The following is a 25048-nucleotide window of genomic DNA, read 5'->3' on the forward strand; positions in this document are numbered from 1 at the left end:
TAATATGTAAAAACAGTAAAAGGTATATTCCTATCTCCAGAAACGGGGAGAGAAGGGGAACGGGCATGTTGCATTATTACAGGAAACCCATCTGACTGCTACTCCACAGCGCTCCACAAATGCTGGCAAGGCCTAACTTATTACACCACATTCTCTGCTTTAGCACTGGGGTTTCTAATATGGGTGCACCCAGGGGTCCTCTTTCAGAAAACTGGGGAGCTAACAGATCCGGCAAGAAGGTATGTGGCGGTCATGGGGGGCTGGCTGGGTGAGGCCTAGCGGTGATAAGTGTACATGACCCGAATGTGGGCCAGGTGGGCTTTCTAGATGAGCGGTCTCTGGTCTTGGCTCCTTATCTTGTGAACTCTGTCCTGGTTGGGGGAGACATTAACAGCATGCTAGACCGTGCTTTGGATGGGTTGCATCCATTGTTGTGGGACTTCACAATCACTAGACAGGCTTGGATGTTGGTGGATTGGCAGCTCCAATGGGGCTGGTGTTAACTACAGATTACTCCTCCTTTTCGAGCCTGCACGAGTTACATGTTTCTCTGCTGGGGTACACGTGGCAGTTGATGTTGAATATTTGACGAGAATGCTCTCAGATCATACTCCAGTATTTCTATATCTGAACTGGGAGTTGGCGCTCCCCGTATACTTGCATGGCAATTGTGGGTGGAAGAGGTGGAGGACCCGGTATTTCGGAACCCGATTGGGGAGGATATCAGGCAGTACTTTAAGACTAATGGGGCTACATCGTCAACACAGCTTAAGAGGGACACCTTTAAAGTGATGATCTGGGGGTGATGTATCGCGGAGGCGGTGGGGGTGTGGCATACACTGTTGTGGGAGGTGGAATCACAGGAAGCGGTGCTGCAAGACGTGGAAAGAAGGCGACCGGACATCCTGATTTCTAGCATTGCTAGAGGCAAAAGAACTTTTGGCGAGCCATGTGGAGAAGCTCAGATACTTCTGCTATCAGGAGTACATGGTACATGCCCATGCCGAATGAGACAAGTTCTGATCTCTGCTGGGTTGGTGGGCCAACCCTGATAAACGAGGATCCATGATTCTGTCACTTGAGTGAGCACACGGGGAGACACGTTACAGGCACAATGAGTCAATGACAGTTTTCAGGAGTATTGCACCTCTCCCTATACAAGTGATCCTGACCAATGCTGCATGGTATTGATACTTTTTTGGATCCACTTACCGTCCGAACGCTCACTTGGGAGGAAGCTATGGCCTTGGGAGGGGATATTACGACATCTGAGGTTCAGGCTGCGGTGACAAATATGTCCCGGATAGGCTTCCCATTGAATTGTATGCCACGTACATGGATGTGCTAGTCTCCAACCTTGTGGAGGTTTACAGAGCAGCACAAGACCTTGGCAGGTTACCAACTTCTATTCGGGAGGCTTTGGTGATTCTGTTATTGAAACCTGGTCACCCTCCCCAAAATAGGAAAGCTTACAGGCCATTATCGGTGCTCAATATCAATTATAAGATTCTGAGCCATGTCCTGGAGACGCAACTGTTACCCTGCAGGAGTACACGCGGACCAGGCAGCATTCGTCCTAGGCCGTAACACGGTGCTTAACATCCGCCTGCTATTGGCACTGATGAATGATGACACTTATGATCAACACATGGCAGTGGTCTTAGCAGTGGATACAGAGAAGGCATCTGAATGGTGGTTCCTTCACAAAGTGCTAGAGAAGAGGGGGCTGGGGAACAGTTTTGTAACCTGGACCAGGCTTTTGTACGTCGGCCCCACGGCTTGGGTTAAAACAGGTAGTGTGATTTCGGATGAGTATGTAGTGGGTCATGGAGCCCGGCAGGTCTATTATCTCCATTGCTCTTTGCATTTGCGGTTGAACCCCTGGCCTACAGCACAAGATCTGTTATCCAGTATAAGGGTTTAGCGGTCCGAGGCTTGTTGCATTACATTGCATAATATTCTGATGATGTATTATTTTTCAGGCTGCGCCTAGTGGGGTGGCCAGGGCAATGGGTTTGCTAGTTCACTTTGGGGTGCTATTAGGCTTTGTTCCCCGGCAGTTGCCTGGGGGAAAAGGGTGTCTGATGAACTCAGGATTATGAGGCAGTGCTGGCTGAGATGTTTACAAAAACACATACGCGACTCCCATACTCGCCAAACATTCTGTTACAGAGGCTGGAGATGTTGCCCTACAGGGGCGACAAGCGTGGGTTGACTGAGTGGTATTCTCGGGTGAGGGACCTGTTTCGAACAGGTGTGTTAATCCCACTTGAGAACCTGCTGCTGGAATTTGAGCTTCAAGGTCACTTCTTGCTCCACAGAGCGGTAGAGGCAGCAATTAGGAAGCACTGGAGGGCAGGAGTAGCAGAACCCCCCTGCTCAGAGCTGTCAACTTATTTCTACGACCTCTGATACTCATGAATCGGTTGCATGCTTTTACTGGGCTCTTAGGGCTGGCAAGATGACTCTGAAGACTGGACTCCGGGAGAAGTGGGAGGAGGATATGGGGAACCTGAATCCTGAGGAGGACTGGGTGAAGATTCTGGAAAAAAATCTCAAAAGTGCAGGAGCGCCAGGTTCAAATTGATTAACTTTTATGTCCTCTACAGTGCATATCTTTTGCCCGGTGAAGTGAACAGATCCTATCATATGGCTGGGGCCGCATGCCCTACGTTTGGGGAGGTATGAGCTAAAATATATCATATGGAGTGGACATGCCCTTCCCTTGCAGGGTTCTGGGAGGACTTCATGGCCTGTATTAATGATATTACTCAGTGTAATGTCCCCTGCTCTCCAGGCCTCCGCTTGCTGGGCTGGTTCCTGCGCCCGGCCAAATATAAGGTTACGATTCAGTTTGCTGACCTAGCCATGGTCCTGGCGAAGTGAGAGATCACACTGAACTGGAAAGACACCCGGGGATCTAGCGGAGACGCTTGACACAGAGAGCTTGTTAAATGGGTGAGCTTTGAGTGGGTTGTTGTTACGTGAAGCAAAGTGTAGGCAAGGTTCCCTTGATGTTGCACGAGCGTGGGAGAGTCTGGTTGACTGCATGAGAGAGCCAGATGCGTCATCAGCAGTGGACTCCCTGGTGAGTGCCGATGTTCCGGCACTCACGGGACCTAAGGGGATGGATATACTATGGACATGTGGGATAGGTTGATGCTCTTACTACACAGATGTATGCGGAGGGTGTATGCTGAAGGAGTTTTCTAACCCCAGGACCTGATGCTTACAGAAAGGCTCTGATTCTATGTGGAACGGCTCAAGGGGATCCAGGACCTCATTGTGTATGAAGATCACCCCTTGTTGAAAAAAACAATAATACTTTTGTGGGGAAAAAAGAGAATGGTGACAGCAAGGAACAGCTTCATGGCAAATGGCACTTGCAGGTGAAATTATTGTTTTTTTTTTAAAATTAGGATGTATAATTTCTCTGAGGTGCATGGAACTGGCTATTACTAAGATAGTGCTAAAATGGATTTCTATGTTATACATTAGGTACCAAGTTGCTATCTTTAGGGAGTAGAAAGATGTGCTGCACTTTCAGAGGAAGATTGGGTTAGCTTTAACAGGGTCCATTGTTCTGCCCTCCCCGTAGCCTTCACTGGGAATTTAACCACAGATTTCAAGAACGACTGATTCCAAAACAGCAGCTGCCCTGCTAGGAGTGAAAAGCTGGCACTAGCACCTAGATCTCAAGCTGGCCTGCGTCAAATGTCATTAACTGGTGCAGCTCTGTTTCGGCTTTTCTCTGTAATCTAATATCCTGTTCAATTAGAATCCTATGGCTACATTTTCCAGGAAGCAACGAAAGAGGCAGAACTGGCTTTCATAATCCTACGCACATTCAAGTCTTTCATCACCCTCAACTCATTCAGACCTCAAATGGCTCACAATCTCTGCTTCGCCAAACACACAGGTCGCATGGGTCATCTTCAGTCAGTCTTGGCCTTCTAGTCAACATCATATTGATTCCTTGCAAGTATAGGCACACAAATCAACACATGCAAAGTGCTACTGGCTAAGGCCTCATACATTGTAGCGGGTACCATGGCAACTACGCAAATAGCTCTGTGCACCAATAGTACAGTCGAGTGCCCGAGGTGTACCGCAGGCAAACAAAGTTATCAAGCAGTTAAGGACAGGTGTGTCACTTACATTCAGCTGACTCGCATCCAACTACGTTAATGAAGTCATTGATGATAAAGTGATCAGCTGAGTCAACAGGCACACCAGGTTCCAGATTTCAACTTTCATTCAACAGTTTAACGCGTTGAACCGATGTGTGCATTTCATCCGAGTGTAATCATTTGTAAAAGAAAAGTCGGGAGTGCAAAGGTGATACCAACCAGGTGACTCTTAGCCCTCATCCACACTACCTGGGGTGATTATAAGCCGCTGCCTGTATCTGTGGTGGCCATACTGCGCTTGTTTAGTGAGACAGACCCAACCCTCTAATGTGCTTTCTCGTCTAAATGTGCTGGCAACACACAAACTCTGTGTGCTGTAGTGTGCAGGGGCGTGCACACTCCTGACACCTAGTGTTGGGTTTAAGCATTGAAGTAGTTTTGTTCGAAGGCGTTTTGGGTTAGAACTAGGACTGGACGATCGTCTCGCCATAAAACAACTTGTCAGTTCTGTCCAGCCATTTCCCACAAGCAGCTTGAGACGGATTAATTGCAGGCAGAGCTGGAACTCGCATGGGGTGCTGGCGAAGATGTGCTGTGCTCCACTGCTGACGTGGAGCGTTGGAGGCCAAATCTCTCAAGTGCCCCCCCCCCCCACATACAAACACACACATCAGGTGTTAGTACCCTACCCGATCCTAGATTTTTACTTTGCAGTCTGTAATATGTAGTCCCGATTTTTATAGTGGAAAAATAAAAGTACATATACCAAACTGCGAAATTAATTCCAGGACTAAGATGAGCCACTCGCACCTGACAGTAGGCACAACGAGACTCTGGATATGTAAGCTCTGCCGACCCCCAGACTAGTGATAACTCTACCCCAGAGACCCTTCTCGTTACATTGCGTGGTGCAGGACCGGGCTGCGAGACAGCTGGCCCTGAGAAATTCAGCCCCCCCCCCTCCACCAACAGCTATGCCAATGGATCGCCCCTGCTTAATCCTTTTGAGAATCCATAAAACCCTAGAAAGCTATACCACTAGATGACAAACACCAGTATAGTAATCTTTGGATATAAGTATATTACATTATGATTTGATTATTTTCAAGGGATCAATACTGGGAAATTAAGAATATGTTTATAACCCATATAGGAAGCCACAAAAAATGCTCCCACATATATGACTTATTTATATGGTTGTTTGGTGTATGTATATTTCTTTCTGTAATTGTCCTACATCCTTTGTGTATATATCTTTGTTTTAATTCTGGTTTGTTTCTCTCCTTGCTTAACATAATTGTGCTATTTTTATTGTTCATGTGTGTATATATATTATGTTGTATTTGGACTTTCTATGTGTGTATTTATATTGTATTTTTATATGCCATATTATAGCCCTGAAGATCCGTTCTAGGGACGAAACGCGTTGGTGTTTCCACAAATAAAAGAAGATTTTAACAGCCTGTAAATGGGACTTGGACTTTTTGAGTATTTACTCCATATGTGGTGCACCTCTATCTTTTATTTGTGTGGTAAAGAGTGTGTGGGAAGCCTCTGTGGCTAAATGCCCTGAAGAATGGGTGGTGTGGGCAGCATCCCTTGGAAGATAAGGGAGTTTAAGCTGTTGAAGCTAATACCAGTTTCCAAGACAGGAATACAGCAAGCGGCTGAGATCTGGGCAGACCACGAGTCGCGTGAATCTTTTTTTCTGGGAACAATTATCGAAGCAATGGTGCTTGTGGGTGAACATACAAGGAGGATCAGAGCTCTCTAGTATCATCAGATGTGGCCTACGGGGTGGTACCTTGAACCCTGAAGTAACCCAGTTCAGCCAAACTGAGGACTGAAGTGCAGATCACCTGCACGAGTCAAGTGATTGAGGACTGTGAAGGAGCTACATGAAGGAGTCTGATGCACCATCTGACGGAAGAAGCAACTGAACACAGATGGAAAAACCACTAAATCCTCACCCAGGCAACAGTGTCACAAACAGAAGAAAACTGTACCCACTCAGTTGTCCATGTGCTCACACACCTTATATCACAATGGTCTGAGGCCACACGCTGGCACAGGCATGTGTGACACTAGGGTGGGCAAGGACTGAGGTTTTAAGGGTGATTGAGGCCTCACATGAGACACAAATTGCGCTGCAGGATTGCCACAGAGGACGAACTAGCAACTGGAAATATTATACCGGGAAGGTATAATTATACCAAGGCGTGCAGTAAGGACAGTGCAGTGCGGACCCACAACACATGGGGTAAGGTGTCACCAAAGCTACAATGAGCACTAAAGGCAGCACAACACCTCCATAAAAGCTATGCTGCAGCAGGGAAACCAAAGGAACAGGTGATGAACCTGGCATTTTCATAACCTGAAGGTGATGGTAGGCAGGTGAGCACACAACCCTGATTGAGGAAACAAGCCAATTCATGGAATTGCGTTTCCTGGAACTGGAAGGTAAGATAGTCTCTGTTAAAAAAGGCATGCAGATGGGAGTGAAAGATTCATGAACAGTTGTATCCTTGCTGGGAGAAAGGGTGCAGGAAGAAGTTTATGACTGGCCAGAGGACACTTGACCAGGGTCAAGTCAATGCACCAACAATCTTTCTGTAAGAACAGAACATTCTCTGTAAGAGAAGCAGAAATAACTTGAAAACCCTTCTTGAAGGAACATCATCATAGGGGCCTGGGAGAAGCAGAAGAAACACTGAAGACAACCGGGAACAATCAAGTTTTGACAGAATAAATAGGGTTACTGTTACCCAACACCTCATGCAAGTCCACTTGATTTGAAAATTTTTGAGGAACAGGCTAAGAACAGAGATTGAGATCTCATTTAATGGAGGTCAAGTATGAATCTTTCATGAATTATCGCCAATCATGTTACAGAAGGGAAGGACTTCAAACTGGTAACAGAGGAAAGCAATGGCGCTTCTTGTGGGGAGTCAGCAAAGAGACCCATGTGGCCTCTTGTTTACCTGAAAGCGAAAACCACACACTCCTAAATCACTGGCAAAAGTCCGCAAAATCCTGAGTTTCCGTGAGGAAGGGGTCAGCACCACACTGAGGAACAGCAAGGGGAGCCACCCTGCCACGTGGCTTGGCTGGAAAAAATCTGGCACAGGAGGGGACAAAGAGGCCAGAACGAAATATAAATTGTGAAGAAATGAAAGGACACTTTAAAACAAGCATGGCATGCTATCAGGAAAGCAGACAAAGAGAAGAAGCATTCCAGTAATGACTAACCGCAAACAAGACCAGAGCATGAGAACTATCTGCAAGTATCTGTGGATCTCTCAGAGACATGGTGTGCTTTGAATATTGTTCATAAATGAAATGGCGGAAGAGACAAAGACGGTGACAAAGACAGCTTAAGCAGGGAGCTATTTAGCACACTTAGGGTCATGCTCTTGGCTGACCTTCAGTACGGAGAATAGAGAAGAGACCCCAGTCAAGAAAATGCCATTAAATATGGTGCTAGTATGCTATTGATCCGCACATACCACGGAAGGGATGTGGGGACTAGATGCAATTCCAGTGCAATCCAACAAGAATAGGAGAGTTTGAGAATGAATGGGAAAATGAAAGATCACTAGACATCATTATTCAATCCACAGCTTTGTTAATTATACTGTATGCACCTGGTCACCAGTGCTTTATTACTTATAATGATTGCAGATGGATTATCGTTACTGAAGTCAGAGATACAATGAGGTATTATGACATGTGCTTTTAGTCTTTAAGTGTGGTAACTCTGACATACATTAACATGACATTCTCTTCTAAGGTTATGTATTGTACTGTACTGTACTGTACTGTTGGGGAGGGCTCTGTTTTTTGCAGCCATGACCATTTTGGGTTCAAATGACATGTTACCAAAGGTATTCCTACCAGCCTTATGTATATTTGTAAATTACAGTGAAGTATTAATAAGTGTGTGTAATAAATGTATTTTTCCTTTTCTAAAGAAAACACGTAGACTGGACAATAATTTATTGAGTGTTATTACTGCGTGCCAGCAAATGGTGATTACTAATTCACAACACCTCCCCTGACTAGGCCTTGGACTGCTCTGCGTCACTACCGTAAGAGAGTCAACCTTCACAATGGGGTGGTTGGTTCCCAGTGAAGGGGCGAATGTAGACCCATTACTTGTGCAGGCCCCACCACTAAGGGCCTGTTTCCTTACACACATTAATCAGGGGTTTATTAGAGGATGACAAACAAGTGATAGCATAAAGAAGGTGCTATGCCTCATACATATTGTAGTTTTGATTCAACATTTACAGGAGACACAACCCCACAGAGGGAGCACTGTTAAATATCATAAGTGGTCAATGATTCTTTATAACATTCATCCAAATATTGTGAGCAGTTCATCAAAATTGTTGATTCTTCATTCGGTCCATTAATACACAGAAACTAAAGGTGTTGAGTCCAAAAACATTATTTTTTCTTCTAACATTTGTTCTCAGCCCTGCCAACCCGTTTCGTTCTTACCAAGAAGACTTCATCAGGGATGTGAATATTTGTCCACCAATCTCAATCTCCACCAAGTAGGTGTCCTTTACACAAAACCTACTTTGTGGCGATTGAGATGATTATTTACAGGAGACATGTTAACAGGAGGAGCTCTAGGGAGATGCTTAAAATATGGATCATAGTGGGTTGCCACTCATCAATTGCTCAAGATAAAGAGTTTGATGGATAGCAGTGGTGAAAGGTTAACATACAACATATTTCCTTGTTGCTATTCATCGCTGGGACACCTAGGGTATCAGAGATAACCAACAGGTTAAATGGGTCAAATGGGAGGAAACAAGTTTAGGATTATGATGTCTGTAGATGATGTCTCATACAGAACCTAGCTCCACTATCATTACGTTATTGCAGAAAACAGGTGCCTTTAGCTTTAAAATACTAAAGAGCTGGAGGGACTAGCACTAACATTAACCCCGAAAGGTTAAGATGATCGCACTATGTCATCCCACTGAGGCAGAAAGGTGTGCAAAATAACAAAGGACTGGGATGCAGCCCTAAGTAATTACCAGTGACTGAGATTCATTCAAGCATTCCACCGATCACTTTTTTGTATACTTCCGTGTCAAGTGTAACTCCCTAGGTGTGAAGGGCATTGTAAGATGTAGGCCATGTGCTCACTGTGCCAATGGAACTAAGATACATCTGACTGACAAGGGTTACACTGATCTTGGGTTGCTTGTTTCTAGTTCAGGGAGGACATTATCTGGCTGTTCTGGCTGGACTGTTCTGAAGCGGGGTCAAGACTAATGTGCTTATGGCTGAATCCAAACTGAGGTGGCAGGTTTGCAAAATAACTAAGAACTGGAATGCAGCCACAGAAATTGCCAGTGGGTGAGATTGCAAGCATTTCACCCATCACTTTTTGGATGCTACACCATTCATGAGGGCAAAAGTGGCCACTCAATATTTGAGGTGGAGCTGGTGGCAGCCTGCAGGAAACCATGCAAAGGAAGTTTGTAGATCTGCACAGGACCATAAAAGAGTATATAAGTATCTGGTGCCACCACATGGCATTGTGAGTGGGGAGTAGAGCAGAGATTAAAATTATGTTCCTGCCAAAGATCTTTATGTTTTTCAGACACTTCCCTTAAAACTAGAGACAGATAGCAAGCTGCAGGAACTATGCAACTCCTGCAAATGGATGGGGAACAGAAATGACAGGGGGTAATTAAAACTCTTGAAGCACAAGGATTAGGTGTTCTTGCGTCACATTAGGTTTAATATACAACTACCACCGGGAGCAACCAGGGGCTTATGCTATTCAAGATCTACTCGAGACAGCGAATAGACTCTGCTCACACTGCACATGTATGGGATACTCAACTCGTAACGCAAGATAGAAGGTTGATGTAGAACTAATGATGCAGTTAGACAACGAGCTATGGGGGGACACCCTCCTAAGTACAAATGACTGTGCACAGAATGCTCGAGCAAGAAACTTTTTATGGTTGTATACAAGTGGCACTTGAGACCACAGCAGTTATACATCACAGACAGATCTTAATTGCCTTCTGCTGGAGGTGAGTGGAGCACACCATATTGTCCTATCTGGCGAAGCTTTTTAGAAAGGTACTTGAGAAAGTACTGAATGTAATGGGACTTCAGTTGGCAGGGTGTCTGGAGATAGTGCTACTGAGCTATCCGTCTAAGGCAGTGCACTCCCTAAAGTCATGTACAGGTAAAATCATCGCACACATGCTCATGGCTACCAAACAAAGTAATTTTGGCCATGTGAGGATCAGTTCTGTCCCACATCTCTGGGCCTGAAATTAGCAAAGAATGGAACAGCTTGCACACCACACTCTGTTAAGGAACAAATATTATAGCGCAATGGGCGACAACTGACTACTTACCTTGCATGTGGATTCAGGGATCTGTGCTGCCCCAAGAGATTGAGACTGCCATATATTATAGAGGAAGACTGACTGGAGTTGGGGAAGAACATCCGAGGATGACAGAAAAATGTCTCTAAAGACTGGAGGCAGACATTGGGCACCTGCTATGGAACTCCGAAATTCTGGAATGTGTTAGGATGGGCTGAGGGAACAGACTGAGGAAGCTGAAAGTTGAGATGGCTGACTAGTTGCTAGAGTAACTTAAGGACAAGTCAAATAGCAAATGTGTGTTTTCCAGGTGGGAATGTAACCTCATTTTTGTACAATTCTAACAAAAAACACTGAAATCAATAGTGTTTGAATCGAACAGTGGCTCTTAGTGGACCTTTAAAATGTCATCCCTTAACTGGGACGTTTTCTGTACAAGGACAAAGTATCTGATGTTTAGCGTCTGTGGATCAAAATTCACTTCTGTAGGAGCAAGGATTTTGAAAATTATGTTAATCAACCTAAAATCTGGCAATGGCAAGACTGTCTTCCTATTTCAAAATGTAATGCAATTTTTTTGGACAGATTGACAAGTGGACTGCATTAACTCTTAGACATTCATTATTTGAACTGGGAAACGTGTAATGAGAGAGAACAAATTTAAAGGGAATTAGGATAGGACTACCTGTAGCCATGCATTTTGATACTAAGGTCTAATTCAAATAGCCAAGCCTTCAGCTGCTTATGAAACATGAGGAAGTTGGACTAACAGCAGACAGCGAGAATAAGACCTCTTTTAGCATTATCCTAAAATGTATTATGCCTAGACATAATCAATTAGTGGTGTGATTATTATAAACATTCTGTGTGTACTGTACTGATACAGAACAGCTCTGAAATAAATATACAAAGGCACTTATTTGAAGCGTAACCATATAGCAAATTAGTTTAAGTTATGTACAACAAAAGGTCAGTGCGTGGAAAAAAAACCTTTGAGAGCAAGGGCTTTGGTTTACAGAGATAGACATATTAAATCTGCAATTCTAACCACCAAAGAGACAAAGAGCTACAGGGCTCCACCTAAGGGGAGTTTCTTGGGGATGTCAATCAATGGTTAAAGGAAAAGCAAGGCTACAGATACTTACGGCTGTCCGTGTGGGAAACACACAGTCGAACATGTCACACCCGAGGGCCACACACACCACTAAGTCAGTTGCATACCTGAAGGAACACCAAGACGAAAGAAAACACTTTAAAACTCATGCTCCTCAGGCAGATAATTTAAAATAATTCTACATCCTTGTTTAAACCTTGCTGCAGTTCAAATTCTGCTCCTACACCTTCCTCCCCATTGCCACCCGTGAGAATAAGCGATGCAGACAGTTTTGCCACCTGATGGACAGGCACTACATACTATTGGTGGAGAGTTCTCGTATCCATATGTAAGTGAAAGTGAGAGGCATCTTAGGTAAGGATGAATACATAAAGTCAAAATGACTTTTTCAGCAAAATAAATAATATTTATTTTGAGTGTCTAGCAAGCAAACAGGATAGTGAAGAACCAATGGTAAATGTATCAGGGCTCGCATTTCAAAGGAAGTAGCCCAAGATTTGGCTTTGTCAGTGCTTATGGCAGATGCTGAATAACTTCAGCAACAGCAAAAAAAAAAAAAAAAAAAGGAAAATTGGGAGCGAAACTAAATAGCACTGGCCAAAAAAAGCCAAATCAGCATCACGATGTATGCGGGGACATGCATTATGACGCTGCGGAAGACTTTTTTTTTTTTTTCAACTTTACCGCAGACATAGGGGAAAGCAGCATAAGGAGGAATGAGCACCAACAGATATGCACTCCCATGCAGTACTGCTAGGAACAGAAAAAAATAGCTCCCTGAATGTAAGAAGTCAACGGATACAAGCAATCCAATTAAATGCATTGTTAAAAAAAAAAACAGACATGCTCCAGGGAAAGGACAAACACAAGAATAGGAAAGAAAGCAAGCAAGCAAGCAAGCAGATGAGACACACAAGAAAAATAACCAATCATTATCAGTGGGCTGATCCAAATCCCACTCGAAGAATCGGTACTGAACATATTATATCTTTTGATAACAGACAGCTAAATGCAGCCTACAAGGAAGACCTAAAAAGACACCTCAGTGCAATCGGAAAGCACATGCATAAAATAAAAACACAATGGCAGCGTCTCACATTCAAGATACAGTTTCAAAAGCACTATTTGGGCAAATGGCTGGTCATACCCAACTCCCATGAGATAACGAGGCTTCTCGTGAGGCAAGTGGTCTGTGCTGAGCGTCACCATCTTCCAAAAGTGATCCTTTTCTTCCCCTCCGCTAAGGCCACCAATGGCAAATCCAGGCACATCACGCTTTGTCATCTCTGCAAATAATAAAGCTTATTGTACTTTGTCTAAAGCAATGTGCTCAATATAGTGCTTACTTAATTTCCCGCAGTGATTTAAGGCAGTGGGCAAAAGCACTCATATTTTGAGGACTCATTATATTTCAACATCAAAATTTGACAAGAAGCAAAAGAGAGAATGGGGAAAAAGAGTAAGAGAAAGATACAAAAGGGTTATAAAGGGATAAAGCAGAGACAAAGAAGAATCTGCAAGAGTAGGGCAAAGAGAAAGGAACTGAAGGGTGGTGGAAGAAAGAGCCAAGAGCTGAAATCAAGACTATGACGCCTAGCTAATTTGCTACCTCTGCTTTGGTTGACGGCTCCTAAGAAATGTTTTGGGTCCTTGTAAATATATGCACATTAACAAATTAAGGGCTGGCAAGCTGCTTATAATATAATCTGGTGACCATGTTTTAGGGCCGTAAATTTACATAGGAAGATGTATTTTACCTTAATATGTAAACTTTATAAGTCAAATAGAAATAGAAACATGGTCAGATTTAAGTATAGAAAGAAAGAATAGTCTTATAAACAGAGAGTTTAGCATTATATAAAGTAACAGTTTGAAATTATTATCAGTAGGCATTATAAATTTACCAAAAGTCTCGATGAGGGGGATGGAATAGATGGTGACATCATGAAACAATATGAAATGTTAAGTGGTTTTTAATTGGTGTATGGTGGGTGATCACATGGTTTAAATACACTGACATCACGCATATCTCTAGGGCCAGTCGAAGGCTTAGGCCGAAATGCGTTGCCATTAGTGTTTGGATAGTTATCTCTGCACTGTGTACTTCACATCATGGAATAAAAGAGGATATTTTCCAAGTTGATTGATGGTGGCGGCGTCATTCCTGCGATGAGAGATTTTGGCTTCCTATGTAGTGACCTTTGGAGAAATATATATATATATATATATATATTTAACAAATGAAGGGCTGGAAGCTGCTACGGTAACAGTGAGTTGAGGAAGAATATTAGGGGGTTAGACAATAGCTGGCACTTCTGAAGAAGGTGAGACAACGGTTTGGCGACTGTATGCAAAATGTTTTACTTTTATGTGAGAAATACATGGGTATTTGTCTGGCGGAGGGAGATCTATGTTATATCTGTGTTCACATTTCACTGAACAGACTTTGAAAGGACAGAACCTCCAAAAAGAAAGTAACAAAAAGCATGCCTCTCAGCAAAGGATTACACATTACAGAAGCTACTACAAATAATTACAAATGAAAATGAATACAGTACACAAAACTGCATGGTGCTTCAATAAAAGGTATTAACATAATTCAACGATCTCAGAAGGATGAAAATTAGAGTCAGCTATACTGGGATTCGCACATGTGAACTGCAGGCCCTTCAAAGATTTCTGTAGCACAAGGTCAATCCCGTAGCTACTAGACCCTTAAATCTCTAAATGGCTTTAACAAAAAAGGAACCAAGGCCTGCTCTCACCATCCAAACACTTCTTCCGGAGTTTGGGGTCCAGACCTCCCTGAATGATTGCAAAGAGGTTCTGGCTGTTGGGGTTCTGGTTCCCAGCAATGCTTCTGTCCAACCAGCGGATCGACCTGTAAGGCAAGAAGTAGGGGCAAGAGTAAATCAAAGAGTAGATCTTTCATGCAGCTAGGTGTGAACCCAAGGAAGCAGAGCATTTTGACCGGGCAGCACATCATGCTCAAATCATTTGCCACTCATCAGTCATTTTGATTAATCAAGAGACAAGAAAATTACATGAAAACGGCTGAAGATCTGACACAATGAAACCCACTAAGAGCAAAACTCAAGAAAGACACGTGAACAGCTTCAATAAAAAGCAGAAACTGGGGCTTACAATAAAACAAAACACAAGCAGTATGTAATTAAATACCCTGAAAGAAGCCACAAACTCCTCCAGCCAACAGAGGGACATTGAATATAAAGAGGCATCGTCCAAAAGAAAGTGGCGTCTCCCAAGAGAGGGCACATCGCCAATAGCCTGATGCACAAAACTGAGAAAGAACATAACAAAAAGAGAAGTAATCAGCAAAGGAAGCAAGTCTTAGAGCTAGCTAACCAAATGGCAAAACACACAAAATATGTACATATAATAAGATGCAAGGGACACATAAAATCACTTAACATAAAACCATTGAAACAATGGACTAATCAGGGAGCAGGCCTGACATTTTTCCACATACCCAGAAAAAAGCCAATAGCTCTGGCATTGGCTGTCAGCCTTTTAGCTTTATCAATGGCTTGTGTGTTTAGTCTTAGGTGGGTTTTTTTCATTGTTATTGTGGGATGAGATGCCAGGCCTTTGCCAATATTAAAAGACACAACACTGGCTAATATCAAAACATTTGTTTTGTCTCAAAGACCACACATTGCCATAGTAATCCTTGGTGCTGAATGTAATTATTTTTGTGTGCAGATGTGCTAATTGCGAAAGGGTAGAATGTCCTCACTCACAGAGAAGTTAGCCAGTGGCTGAAGCGGGCTGACCCACTGCTGCATGCTATAGGCTACAGTAGGCATAAGAAAATTTGAATGGCAACAACAGGCCAATGGACGAAGACAGCTGGCCTAAAGCCCCTATTTATGTAAGTGCATTATGGATATAAGTTTAGTAAAATCAAAAAGTCTTGTTTGGCACCTGCCCTAAAGATGGCAATCTGAAGGGCAATAACCAGACATCCATTGAAGAAAACCATGACAAGCAACACTGGTGTTCTGGAGTCACGTGGCAGCCTACTTTATAAGAGGCATAGCTAGGAGCTATGCAAATACTGACCTGTACATGGCTTCTTCCACACGAGGCCCTGATATCGTACTGCTCACCACGTCATCTAACTGCATCATGATGTCGGAGCCTAGAAGAGGGGCGAGAAGGAACAAGCGAGCAGTAAAGTACACGGAAAGAGATGATCTCACTGGGTCACCGTCAAACACTGTAAAAGAGGATGAAGACCTGCACTGAGGTCAAAATGCTAGACTGGGAATGCAGAGAGACCAGAATACTGGCATCTCGTCCCTCTCCTGCAGGGACCTTAAAATCACAGACTGGGAGAACATAGCGCTGTCCCATGGTCCGAGGATCCAGTGTGTGAACCATTAACAATATAAAGAGGGGAAAATCCAGTGTTATAATAGCCATGCATGTATGCAACAAGGCAAGTCCTTTTGCTCTTAAAGTCACATAAGCCAAGGTTCACAACACAGACTCCAAAATACAGGGGCAATTCCAGTACTTCCCAAGGACAAAAACTTGTTAAACTTAGTGGCCAGGATCAAAATACAAATAAGTTAAACAAAAGCTTTGGCATCTAGACACCTAATTTAGGGTAATGAAGCCTTTCATTTACCTATAAGAGTGGGAGAGAATGTCAAACTTCCTAGATAACGAAACGGAAAGTTTCAATTCTATTAAGGACACGGAGGCACGGATTATGCTCATCTTTCTTTCCTTTTAATAATTCCAGCAGTGTTCAAAGACAAACTACCTTTCCCAAAACTCAACGGGGAAGGACTGCAAAGAAACACAGCAACCAATAAACAGTCCCGCAAGCGTCCATATAGACAGCCTCTTCCCTGTTCACTTCCTCTTTCTTGACGCAACAGAATACCTCCATCCACATTACTTGCCTTTAGTGAAACTGGTAGCTGAAGATAAGATTTTTTTTTTAATTGAACCCAATATCATTCCACCAGAACTGACTGAACATAAAATCTCTCCAAAGCAACCCAAAGCAAGATTGTGATCACTGATAAAGCATCATCCATGGTAAGTCAAAATAAGACAATACATTAAAAACATTACAAGACACAAAAATACTAATTCTTATCCACATTTATAATAGAAGAGTTCCTCACATGGGGAAGGGAGAAAACATTAAATGAATGTGCAGGAATAATTATCGCCTCTGCGTCATTAATAGAATTGAAACTTTCTGTTATGTTAGCTAGGAAATGTTACATTCTATGTCAGGACCAGAGGTGAGGATTATGCTCCTTTAAAGTTTATCCACCACCAAACACACCATATGCATCACTGGTTTAAAATAGAATCTCTTAAATATGAAGTCCGAGGACCAATCAGCTGCATTAATAATATCCTCTAGTCTAGACTCTTGAAAAAAGGCTTTTGAGTCCAGAGTCCCTCTGACTGAGTGTGCTCGAAGAGCGCTACATTGATACCTATTTCTTGCATAACCCAGCGAGCAATGGCGGGGATGAGACTGATTTGAAAGGTTTCCACACAGAGATCGAGAGTTGGCATTCCCCTGGAGGACACATGTTCTTTGTCACATTCTCATACGCTTTAAAGCACATGATTACACATAGCTTAGGGATCTTGTAGAAGGTCAGATAAGATAAGATAGTTCTCTGGAATCCATTTTGGTTCTCCTGGAAACATAAAAGGTAACTCCCTGAGAAATAAGGATGCGGCTAGAAATGTCCAAGGCTCTCACATCTGAGACCCTACAATCAGACCCAGCAGCATTGACTATTTGCGTGAAAGATATTTATTCCTCTGCCATGATTGAAAGAGATTCAAAACAACATTCTCAGCCAACAAACTGGAATATATGGGTTCTGGTGGCAAACTAAGGCAGATACCCTTCAGAAGTTTGCATACCAGCGGGTGTTTTCCCACCGAAAGCCCCTGAATCGGGAAATGACCCACAGAGATGGCTGAACGGTAAGAGTGAACCATGCGATACGCCATGCTTTTAGATGCCAAAAAAAAAAATCAGCATAGGGACATCATCACACCCCATAGGATCCACTTTGTGTTGAATATATCAACGCACCCACTTTGGCCATGCAGATTTGTACCTTGTAGAGGTCTCGTCAGCCCAGGCCAAGGCCAATAGTTTTTTAGCATCTTGTAAAAGTCCCAGGACTCTCCATCTCCCCTGGTAACCCTCAAGGCCATTAGAGGTAAACTGCCTCGGAGGACTACTGGGTGGCTCAGACCCCAGGGATCCTGGAGAATAAGAGAGTAATTAGATTGTGTGGAAGAGGAATTGGAGAATCCCAAGAAAGTGCCAGAAGAACTGGAAACCACACTTGAGATTTTCACACTGGCAAGGTATCGACCACCTGTGCCCCCTGTCTCCACACTTGCGCTGCCAACCTCGTGATCATGGCGAACATAGGAAATGCATAGCCCTTCTTCTAACAATCCTGCAGAAATGCATCTGTCACTGAAGCCTGTGGATCTGGCTTCCAGCTGAATTATTGAGGGGTCAGGTGATTCAATCATGAGGTGAACAGATCTACAGTAAATGGAAGGCTGTCCATCTTTAACAATAGACAGCAGTTCACTTTGTCCTTGGTCCAACATTGAACCGTGAAGAACCCCGCCATCAGCTCTAAGCAATTGATGTGGAGGGACTCTTCTTCTTCGGACCATTTCCTGCTGGTGTCCGACTGGATAATAAGGTCCAGGTTGGAACCAAAGATGGTGCAACCATTCCAGGCCTCCATGTGGGATAGCCACCAAAGCATTTTGGACTTCACTTCCTACATCAGAGAAACTTGTTCGAAATACTGAAGGCCCCTGCGTAGATGAAAAGCCTTGAGCCACTGCACAGTCCTGTAGTGCAGAGGGACCAGAAATATTGCTTGACTAGAGGAGGATAGGAGCCCCACTATCCAAGCCACCTGACATAAGGAAGTAGAGTGTTTGGAGATCGTCTTCCTCAGTTCACTGCGGATCGTCGTGATCTTTTGGGAGGGTAAACTGAGAGTCTTGTCTACCGAGTTGATGGCATAACCCAGGAATGTAGTTTGTTTGGACGGTGTTAGCAATGACTTTTTGGCATTGATGGGGAAACCTAGGCTTTCCAGGGGGGAAACTGCACACTGGAATTGATCTCTCAACCTGAATAGGCATTGATCCATCATGAGGAGATCATCAAGATAAATGATCAGACAGCATCCCCTTGCCCGTAGGTGCTCCTCCACCGGTTTCCGAACCTTGATGAAACACCAAAGAGCAGAGGAAAGACCAAAAGGTAGGGATTTGAACTCATACACCAGACCCCTCCACTTGAACTGCAGAAAGCGTCAATGAAGTGAAAAGAGCAGAATTATCAGGTGGGAATCTTGAAGGTCAAGATGGACCATCCAGTCATCTGTATGCAACAAGTCATAAAGTAGATGGGTTCCCTCCATCTTCAAATGGAGATAGATCAACCAGCTATTGAACTCCTTCAGACTGATGACCGGACATTGTCCCCCATCCTGTTTCTCCATTACGAACAAGTTGCTCAGGAAGCCTGAAGGTGTAAGGTGGATGGGATGGTATTCTCCTTGATGATCACGTCTTTCACATCTTGGTGTACCAAGACAATTTGTTCCTGGGAAATATTTAGGGGGCATGGCTGGGAAAATTGGACCGGGGAAGCATAGAACTCTATTTGGAAAGCGCAGACAGTTTGGAGGACCCAACTGTGGAGAAACTGTGCCAGCTGCCTCCTACAGGCAAGAAAGAACCTGAAAGAACATTCACCGGTTGGAATCCTTGGAGATGGCCTCTGGGAGTTCCTCTAATACCTCTTCATCATTGTTCCCTTCTGGTGGGAAAGAATTTACCGGAGGGAGGTTGGTCCTGACTCCTGCAGTAGCCTTGTCGCCTTACACGTAAAATTGGCTGGCCTATCTCTCTCTACCAGGACCAGCCTTATTGAGGGACATTAAGGTGGCAACAAACTTGGATAGTTCCTTGATAAAAGGATCGCCAAAGAGGCCCCCTTGTGCCGCAGTCCCAGCCTCTGTGGAAGCAACATCCCAGAGTTTTGGGTCTACTTTAATAAGCTATGACCGGCACCTCTCTGCAAAGAGGGCGCAATTAGCACTGTCTAGAAAAATGGCTGCTCTTTGGGCCACCAAGAAACCCTCCAGAGAGAGCAGGGTGCCCGAGGTTTTCGCCTGCTCGGCCAGCTCTAGGATTCTTGTGAGGAGCTCGATGATATCCAACAATTTTTCCTGGATGTTCTTCCAGGACCTGTTGACCCCCTTCTTGGGATGGAGAACAAACTTCTGGAGGAATGTAGCCATTTTTGGGTCAATGTCGGGGGTGGAGAAAACTTTTCCCAGCAAAGAAGGACAGGACACTCTCCCTGCAATTTAGCACAGATGTCTTTCTCTAGGGGTTTACCTAAGTCGGTTAGCTACATATGCACTCACTTTCTCAGAGGGAAACCATTTCGAGGACCGGGGTGGACTAGCTCATCTGGGTCCAATATGGAGGGGGTTATGCGGACCCTGGAGAGGGAAGCCAAGGCCTCGATGGGCCCGCTTTGTCAGCTGAGTCCACCTGAGAATCAATGTCATTGCATCTGCTGAGGGCAAAACCTTAAGGGATTTCTCTGGAGCGCAGAGGGCATTCAGAGAGGTCACCAGCAGAGGGGGGCTGGGGATTTCTAAGAATGCCTGATTAACCCTATCAAAAGCTCTGAGATCCACCCTGATTCGAGCCTGCGTTTTGGAGGGCATTGGGCAGGATGATCCATGCCCATTGAAAGACCCTTGGGTTGGGGCAGTGGGAGACTGAGGGGAACCAGGCATGCATACGCTAACTGGAGGAGGCATCTTTCTAATGGTTCAATGGTCGCAGCCACCGCATGATGGATAAAGGCGTCCATGGCCTCACAAAACTCATGATCAATGGAGAGGACTGAAATGGTCTTCTCACACGTAATTGCCTGCCTGAATACTCGTGGATAATAGGTAAAAACACCTTGGCCCGTATTTATACTCCGTTTGCGCCGAATTAGCGTCGTTTTTTTCGACGCAAATTCGGCGCAAAACGAACGCCATATTTATACTTTGGCGTTAGACGCGTCTAGCGCCAAAGTATGGGCAAATAGCGTCATTTTTTTGCGTGAACGCCTTCCTTGCGTTAATGAGATGCAAGGAAGGCGTTCCCGTCTAAAAAAATGACGGCGACGCAAATGCGTCGTATTTATACTCCCGGGCAAAAATCACGCCCGGGAGTTGGCGGGTCAAAAAACCCCGCATTTGCGCCACTATTTAACGCCTGGGTCAGGGTAGGCGTTAAGGGGCCTGTGGGCTCAAAATGAGCCCACAGGTGCCCTCCCCTGCCCCCAGGGACCCCCCCTGCCACCCTTGCCCACCCCAGGAGGACACCCAAGGATGGAGGGACCCATCCCAAGGACATTCAGGTAAGTTCAGGTAGGTATAATTTTTTTTTTTTTTGGTGGCATAGGGGGGCCTTATTTGTGCCCCCCTACATGCCACTATGCCCAATGACCATGCCCAGGGGACATAAGTCCCCTGGGCATGGCCATTGGGCAAGGGGGCATGACTCCTGACTTTACTAAGACAGGAGTCATTTAAATGGCGTCTGGGCGTCGAAACAAATGGCGCAAATCGGGTTGAGGCGATTTTTTTGCCTCAACCTGACTTGCCCCATTTTAAGACACCCTAACGCCATTTTCCCACTACGCCGGCGCTGCCTGGTCTACGTGGTTTTTTTCCACGCACACCAGGCAGCGCCGGTCTGCTAGCGCCGGCTAACGCCATTCCATAAATACGGCGCCCGCATGGCGCTTCAGAATGGCGTTAGACGGCGCTAAATTTTTTGACGCTAAACTGCGTTAGCGCAGTTTAGCGTCAAAAAGTATAAATATGGGCCCTTATTTCACGTTTAAGCGGGCGCCATGAGAGTAATGCAGAGGGCAGGAAAGCTTCACCACAAGCTACAGGCCAATTACAGACTGGGTGCTAGCCCAGAATTTAGGATGTGCTGGTGCACTTTTGAGGAGCTGGGCAGAGCCAGGAAGTATTAAAGTGTGGCTAGGCACGAGATTAAATGTGGGGTAATCCCCTCCAAAGTCCCACTGATTTATGGGGAACACAACTGCACCTGAGCCCGGCTCCGCAGCGGACACCACCCACTGAGCGCAATCAGAAATGACTGAAACAAAATCCCTGTGGAAGCCGTTGTAGTTACAGACCGTATGGAAATCTCTGCTGGAATTCAAGATATACCGACCCCTTGCTGGGCCATCAGGGCTTCCAAATCGCTTCAGCTGTTAGGCACGTTCGCTTAGAGAGCTTCTTCATTGTACTGAGGCACCCAGCCCATTGAATCAGAGATGTGTGGCACATGTCAATCACAGTAATATGCCCTCTATGGGTGACTAAGCCTCAACACACTCTTGCAGACACTAGAAAACGGGAAAGGAGAGCCACGATTGGAGTGGTGAATGCGCTCCAGCGGCGCAGCACACATTAATTGAAAAAAACAAGATAAACTCAACAGTTAGTCAATATCGGACACATGAGTAATGGGTGGCACTTGTCTGTTGAGCAGGAAAGAAAGAGGAAGTGCCCAGGGAAGAGGTTGACTATATGGACACTTGCAGGATTGTTTACTGGACGTTGTGTTTCTTTGTTAAACTTTCCTGTGGAGTTATGGGAAAGGTAGTTTGTCTTTTTAACACTGCTGGCATTTGCTCAGGTTAGAGCTATTAGTGTTGTAAATTCCTAACTGGACTTTTCTTGTCACATAAATTGAAAATGAAAAGTAAAACAGTTGACATAAGCAAGTCAATTCAAAGCGCCACTGCCGCAATGAGCATGAGCGAGAGCGCGCAAGTTATTTGCTCCCTGCATTTATGTCTAGAAAGGATAGTGGCTCGGATGAAAGGAAAACCGAAACCGGAGGAGGGGCCATGACACACTGTAACAGGAGAGAGCATGACGCAGTGTGATGGCCAACATAAATGTTCACTTGGTGAAATTGCCTGGGAAGGAACTCAGCACACAAAGGAGGGACATTTCACAATGCACCAATAAAAAATAAGCATTTAAGACAAGCACAACAAAGAATGAATAGTAGTAGTTGGTGTGGTTAAAAGACCATAGAGAGATTACATGAGGCCAGAGTGCTTGCATGCTCGACCCTAAAAAGGAAAGAAAGATGACCATAATCCTCGCCTCTGGTCCTGACATAGAATTACAATGCCACCTCGAGGCTCCAGAGCACTTTAACAAGGATTCGCTGATGCTGTTTTAAAAGTAGATAACAACCAGCCAATTGCTTTCCACTCTCTGAAATAGATCCAGCTATGAATTTCTTCCCTTTTAAATATTTTATACCTCATGCATTTAGTCTCTGTAGGAAGTTGGCTCTGTATGTGCTATTTCAAAGTAAGGAATAGCATGCACAGAGTCCAAGGGTTCCCCTTAGAGGTAAAATAGTGGTAAAAATAGATAATACTAATGCTCTATTTTGTGGTAGTGTGGTCGAGCAGTAGGCTTATCCAAGGAGTAGTGTTAAGCATTTGTTGTACATACACATAGACAATAAATGAGGTACACACACTCAGAGACAAATCCAGCCAATAGGTTTTTATATAGAAAAATATCTTTTCTTAGTTTATTTTAAGAACCACAGGTTCAAATTCTACATGTAATATCTCATTCGAAAGGTATTGCAGGTAAGTACTTTAGGAACTTCAAATCATCAAAATTGCATGTATACTTTTCAAGTTATTCACAAATAGCTGTTTTAAAAGTGGACACTTAGTGCAATTTTCACAGTTCCTAGGGGAGGTAAGTATTTGTTAGGTTAACCAGGTAAGTAAGACACTTACAGGGCTTAGTTCTTGGTCCAAGGTAGCCCACCGTTGGGGGTTCAGAGCAACCCCAAAGTCACCACACCAGCAGCTCAGGGCCGGTCAGGTGCAGAGTTCAAAGTGGTGCCCAAAACACATAGGCTAGAATGGAGAGAAGGGGGTGCCCCGGTTCCGGTCTGCTTGCAGGTAAGTACCCGCGTCTTCGGAGGGCAGACCAGGGTGGTTTTGTAGGGCACCGGGGGGGACACAAGCCCACACAGAAATTTCACCCTCAGCGGCGTGGGGGCGGCCGGGTGCAGTGTAGAAACAAGCGTCGGGTTCGCAATGTTAGTCTATGAGAGATCTCGGGATCTCTTCAGCGCTGCAGGCAGGCAAGGGGGGGGTTCTTCGGGGAAACCTCCACTTGGGCAAGGGAGAGGGACTCCTGGGGGTCACTCCTCCAGTGAAAGTCCGGTCCTTCAGGTCCTGGGGGCTGCGGGTGCAGGGTCTCTCCCAGGTGTCGGGACTTAGGATTCAAAGAGTCGCGGTCAGGGGAAGCCTCGGGATTCCCTCTGCAGGCGGCGCTGTGGGGGCTCAGGGGGGACAGGTTTTTGTACTCACAGTCTTAGAGTAGTCCTGGGGTCCCTCCTGAGGTGTTGGATCGCCACCAGCCGAGTCGGGGTCGCCGGGTGCAGTGTTGCAAGTCTCACGCTTCTTGCGGGGAGCTTGCGGGGTTCTTTAAAGCTGCTGGAAACAAAGTTGCAGCTTTTCTTGGAGCAGGTCCGCTGTCCTCTGGAGTTTCTTGTCTTTTCGAAGCAGGGGCAGTCCTCAGAGGATGTCGAGGTCGCTGGTCCCTTTGGAAGGCGTCGCTGGAGCAGGATCTTTGGAAGGCAGGAGACAGGCCGGTGAGTTTCTGGAGCCAAGGCAGTTGTCGTCTTCTGGTCTTCCTCTGCAGGGGTTTTCAGCTAGGCAGTCCTTCTTCTTGTAGTTGCAGGAATCTAATTTTCTAGGGTTCAGGGTAGCCCTTAAATACTAAATTTAAGGGCGTGTTTAGGTCTGGGGGGTTAGTAGCCAATGGCTACTAGCCCTGAGGGTGGGTACACCCTCTTTGTGCCTCCTCCCAAGGGGAGGGGGTCACAATCCTAACCCTATTGGGGGAATCCTCCATCTGCAAGATGGAGGATTTCTAAAAGTCAGAGTCACCTCAGCTCAGGACACCTTAGGGGCTGTCCTGACTGTCCAGTGACTCCTCCTTGTTGCTTTCTTTGTTCCCTCCAGCCTTGCCGCCAAAAGTGGGGGCCGTGGCCGGAGGGGGCGGGCAACTCCACTAAGCTGGAGTGCCCTGCTGGGCTGTGACAAAGGGGTGAGCCTTTGAGGCTCACCGCCAGGTGTCACAGCTCCTGCCTGGGGGAGGTGTTAGCATCTCCACCCAGTGCAGGCTTTGTTACTGGCCTCAGAGTGACAAAGGCACTCTCCCCATGGGGCCAGCAACATGTCTCTGGTGTGGCAGGCTGCTGGAACTAGTCAGCCTACACAGACAGTCGGTTAAGTT

The 25048-nt window shown here is 45.2% G+C and overlaps 1 protein-coding gene across 2 annotated transcripts in view; it reads right to left on the reverse strand.

Annotated features, from left to right (window-relative positions):
• Positions 1 to 25048, reverse strand: part of QTRT1 (queuine tRNA-ribosyltransferase catalytic subunit 1) — a 150169-nt gene that overhangs the window by 80217 nt on the left and 44904 nt on the right. For both annotated transcript variants that reach the window (XM_069231535.1, XM_069231536.1), the window contains exons 4-7: positions 15696 to 15774; positions 14378 to 14493; positions 12760 to 12898; positions 11644 to 11719 (exon numbers count right to left, since the gene is read on the reverse strand). In XM_069231535.1, coding sequence (XP_069087636.1) covers positions 11644 to 11719; positions 12760 to 12898; positions 14378 to 14493; positions 15696 to 15774 — 410 coding nt within the window. The remainder of the gene's footprint in view (positions 1 to 11643; positions 11720 to 12759; positions 12899 to 14377; positions 14494 to 15695; positions 15775 to 25048) is intronic.

This window comes from Pleurodeles waltl, chromosome 4_2, assembly GCF_031143425.1.
Source record: "Pleurodeles waltl isolate 20211129_DDA chromosome 4_2, aPleWal1.hap1.20221129, whole genome shotgun sequence".
Classification (NCBI taxonomy): domain Eukaryota; kingdom Metazoa; phylum Chordata; class Amphibia; order Caudata; family Salamandridae; genus Pleurodeles; species Pleurodeles waltl.